This window comes from Montipora foliosa, chromosome 11, assembly GCF_036669935.1.
Source record: "Montipora foliosa isolate CH-2021 chromosome 11, ASM3666993v2, whole genome shotgun sequence".
Lineage (NCBI taxonomy): Eukaryota > Metazoa > Cnidaria > Anthozoa > Scleractinia > Acroporidae > Montipora > Montipora foliosa.
Window position 1 is genome coordinate 46199947 of NC_090879.1, and position 5000 is coordinate 46204946.

General features: G+C 37.7%; 1 protein-coding gene across 1 annotated transcript in view; it reads right to left on the bottom strand.

Annotated features, from left to right (window-relative positions):
• LOC137977656 (WASH complex subunit 5-like) overlaps positions 1-5000 on the bottom strand; it is a 45969-nt gene that overhangs the window by 21424 nt on the left and 19545 nt on the right. Inside the window, exons 10-11 of the mRNA XM_068824949.1 lie at positions 3081-3207; positions 1620-1741 (exon numbers count right to left, since the gene is read on the bottom strand). Coding sequence (XP_068681050.1) covers positions 1620-1741; positions 3081-3207 — 249 coding nt within the window. The remainder of the gene's footprint in view (positions 1-1619; positions 1742-3080; positions 3208-5000) is intronic.

Sequence of the window (5000 nt, forward strand, 5' to 3'; positions counted from 1 at the left end):
AATACCAAACCACTCTATTCTTCTTGCGGCTGAATCATTCAAAGAGCCAGGCATACTGTATACATTGTATACATATTTCTTCAAGCTACAGTGTATTCATAGGTGGATAAGTTAGCAAGCAGTTATCCAAACAAAGGGACCCTATCAATCTACACTGGTCTCATTTCATACTGCTAGAAGATGGCTCCAAATCAGATCAGTGAAACCGGAAAATACTGGTAATGATTCAATGCTTCTATAGACCCTACGCAAAAATGGCTGCCTTTAAATTATTCTTTTCTTCTTATTCAAAATAGCCCAACTAACCTCGTTTTTGAGCCAAAAATTCTAAAGAATTTGTTATCCCGAACGATGTTAGTTGGGCTATTTTGAATATGAACAAAAGAATAATATTATTTAAAGACAGCCATTTTTGCATAGGGTCTATACGTTAATGCATTGAGGGTACCTACTATTTTCTGTCGTTGTGTATGCTAGGAGGGAAATGAATTGTTAAAAATCTCTGCTAATTTTTTGCATCTTCTCCTGAAGGTAAGATAAAAAAATTAATTATGCATGACTCTTCACACAATATACTATTTTGGTAATATTCACTATTTGGTAATGAGTAAAAGGTTTCAGCCCCAAAACAGGAAAAACACCCTTCAAAGGTTCCCTTTTTTATTTTACAATGTACATGTATGCATCCTTGAAGGTAAGAGCTCATTAAAAAGTCACTGAATGACCTGCAATTTTAATGAGAAAAGGAAGACCTGAAAACACCCAAGGTGTTTTTAACCCGAAACATGTATTATTAAAGTGCATGCTACTATGACGAAATTCTCATCTTTCCTAGTATCTAAGCCATTTTGCAGTTTGTACGAGAAGAAGATTGCTGTTTACTATTTTCAAATCTCTCTTTTTGTTCAAGAGATATTCAAGTTTTTTAGACATGCAAATTAGCCTAGTGATGATGTCACAAACTCAACCGACTTTTGATCAACTATGATAAAAAGAGATATCTCAGCCGATTTGTCCGAGAAATGCTTGATTCTTTGCAGTAAGATTCTAGTAGATGTTCTCCACGATATGCGCATACCAGTCTTGCTACCATGGCAACACACTGGGTTCCAGACCTCCCTGATTTTAAAGGCTTTGCTGGCCACTTTTGGCGTTTTATTTTGATATTTGCCAATGGCACCTCATCTACATGATCCTGCAAGCATATAAATATGTTAGGTCGACTTTGTGGCCTTGTTCAATGTTTTTCTAGGTTAAGATCACTAAGTATTGAAATCAGGTTGGAGGGAACTGGAAAAGAGTGAGTTGCCATGGGAACCAATTTCTTTATGTGTTGCCTGTAGAACTATTGGCCTACCAAGTTTCAATGGTCTCTGCTGCAAATTGACCGAGATAGCTCTATTTGTATACTTGATGCTACATTGGGTTGAGTGAATGATGTCATCAGTCCTCTCGTTTGCATATTTTACACATTTTTCAAACTTAATTATCTCCGGAACCAATGCAGATATTTCCAAACGGTAAACGGCGTTTTTTAATCTTTCCTGGAAATTCAAGGGATAAAAATTTGATCATAGTAGCACTTTCAGTAAAAACCAGTAACCCTAATTTGCTTATACCTCCTTCAGTTTGAGTTCAAACTGAGCAGTATTCAACATCAGCCCAAACACTGTTTTTGGGTCATATCCACAAGCAGTCACCATCTCCCTCAGAATTCGACACCTCTTCTGCACCTCAAACACTACCAAATGAAACAAAACAAGAGCTGGGCTGCAATGAAAATGTCTGACTTTTTTAATACGCTGGTGTAAAGGTGACTTTATGTACTGCACAAAGTCACCTTCCAGTCATGATCACAAAATAATTGTTTTATTTTGTCCCACATTGCCTGTTAACATCACAAAATGAAGATTGAACACAATTATTTTAACAGCAGCTCTCAGAATATCCATTGACAAATTCTCTTCTCTATTCTGGATTTTACAGGATTTTGGTGATTTATTCAGTTAATGTAAACAAGTAATAGTTCTAGTTTTTGTTTGAACAAGCTACATCATCAGACACTTATTGAACTATTATAGTCGTTTTCTGCAAACGGATTTCACGTTGTCACGGCCAGAAGCTCAGATATGTCTAGAAATGTCACAAAGTGTCTACTTGCTCTTCCACCCAACATTAATACCACTCCCTTAAATTATAGGAATGGTAATGAATTTATATAGCGCATTTTCTATTTACATATTGCAATCTAAAAGCAAGGGATCTATGGATGAGATCAGACATCAGCATATACACGCACCGCTGGCAGCCGCTATCAGTTCATTAGCAATCTCACCCAGTACATGGATGAATGAAATGAGGCCTGACCACAACACCAGGAGCTCCATGCCCTACACTCTTTACGAATAGTGTGTGGGTTCTTTTACGTTCCACTGGGTTGTGAACGGTAAAGGGTTGTGAGAGGGGGCCTACGGTTTCTCTTCTAACCATTTGCGGATGTAACTACAAAGGAAGCACTTTCTCCTCAGTTATTTTAAGACCCTGAGTATTGGTCACGGCCTGAGTGTTGGTGGTCCGGCCGGAGTCAAACTCACAACCTCCAGTATGGCACCCCGATGCTCAACCAACTGAGCCACTGGTGCGTGGTGGAATACAGGCCCCAGTTGTTCAAAAGGTGGATAAAACACTATCCAGTGGATAAGAGTCATAGTGAAACCAATTATTGCTCTATCCAAAGGATAGTGATTTATCCAGTGGATAGCACTATGCACCTTTAGAATTACAACTGGGGCCAGACAATTAATGCAACAAAGTGGCCCGTAAACTTTGCTCCTCAAGTCACGATAGACAGCTGCCTTTCCCTAACCTACAAAACAAGCTTACCCTAACACTTACATGTACCTTAGAATTGAAATTTGGTAGCAAAGGCTCACAAATAATGGGATACTAATGTATTGGATATCAAAATCATTGTACATGCATCTAATTACTTGAATTTCTGGACACACTGTAAGTGCAAGGGCCAGAGATGGGTATTCAAAGCAGGAGCAACAAAATGGGTTGGTGGTCACATGACTTACTTTCACAGTTATGCAGCATAAGCCATCTGAGAGTGACATTACAGTCTCTGATGCAATTCATGAGTTTTGGAATGTGATCCAGTACATATTCACCCACAAGGACACCTTCTTTGAGATAATTTAATACCTAAAAGTACACATACATCAACAGGGCCAGAGGTAAAAAATTGTTGGAATTAACATGATGGTGCAATGTTTCATGGTTACAAAATGTATTACTTTGTCTGGCTGTATAACCAAAAAGTCAAGATCTGACTCTGAGTTGTCATTATCTTTCATGTGATCTTCTAATTGGTAAGCAAATTAATAGTGAAACTTCTTAAAGCTGATGAAGCCTTATTAAACCTGGTTCTCATTCTCAAATCTATACTACCCATTCTTATCAATATTACAATATTGATTGTATTTATGGAATTTACTCCTTTTTAAAGTTTTTGTGTTCACAGCTGAGGTTTTCCCTATACTAAAATGGCCATTATTTTGTAGATTTAACCAGATGATTTTACATTACAATGTACGTATTAACTGTATTAAGGGCGTAAGGGTTTACATAGAAGCAACTACCAAACACTAGACCAAGCAGACTAGAGTAACACCAACAAAGGATATTTAACAACTATTCACCAAAGTGGATGTGGCTAGTGGTGGATATTTACCGAGCCGTGAAGCGGCGAGGTAAATATCCATCACTAGCCACCGACACTGAGGTGAATAGTTGTTTTAGTATATATTCAAACAGTGAAATATAGCACAAAAAGATGATTTGAACTCATTTATTCCTGCAAAGATTACAACATTTTCAGGCCCAAATTCCGCGTGAATTGCCCGGAGGTGAATAGTTAACAATTATTCCATAAGCGCGTTGGATATGAGATGGTAAATAGCCAACAAGGCCCGTAGCGCGGAGTTGGCTATTACCAGTCTCATATCCAACAAGCGCAAATGGAATAATTGTTTTATTAAATTCCTTCAACTCCAAAAATTTGGAAGTACGAAATACGAGCGGAAAAAGCGAGCAAATCCGAGCGAAATCGAAAAAAACTTGATGAGAACTGATGCGATGTTGTGTAATACCTTGCTGTCAGACAGACACAGGCTCATCACAAAAACATTTCTTGCCTTTTCGCGAACTTCTAAACGTCGGAATTGATCCAAACTTTCCACAAAAAAAAGTTTTTTTTTCTCCTTTTTGGCTTTATTCAAAGAGAAATTTGGCATTCCGACGAAAACATTTTTAGTTTAGCAACGCTTAACGCAATCATTTACCATATAAGGTCAAACCAAGGTATATGAGCTGATAACCGAGATTGAGTGAACCAATCAGAGCTCGCAAAATGCATTATCCAAGGTTGAGAATTTAATAACAAAGGATATCCGGAGTTTCAGTAGCCAATCAGCGCGCGTTCAACACTATCCACTGTTTTAGTATATACTAAAAATAATATCTTATCACTGGATATAAGGACAACATACACGTATACATTTAACTGTAAACAAATAATGGTGTTTTCATGTACATATATGTAATATGCAACATCAATAGTTTAAGAACTTTGAACTGGAAATGGGCAAGACATGGTAAAGGCAACACATAGCTGTAGCCTTCCACTATGTCCTAAAAAGAAAACCTCCTTTTTGGATTACTAAAAGTCGAAACCCTTATAGTCTATGCCAGTGACTTTCATACTGCACATGGTGAAAAATGCTAAGTATAACTTATTCCATGACCAAGATGATGTTCATTTGACAAATAATTTCCACAACTATGTAACTTAACAACTGTTAGGGTTTCATCTAAAATTCATTTAGGCCACCTACTCCAATCACACTTGAAGCACATTCCAGGTGGTGAGTGGGCTGGATTGCATGACTGGGGTGGGTGGCCTATTTTGATTAGCTTCCAGCACTGTTTTTAGTTAT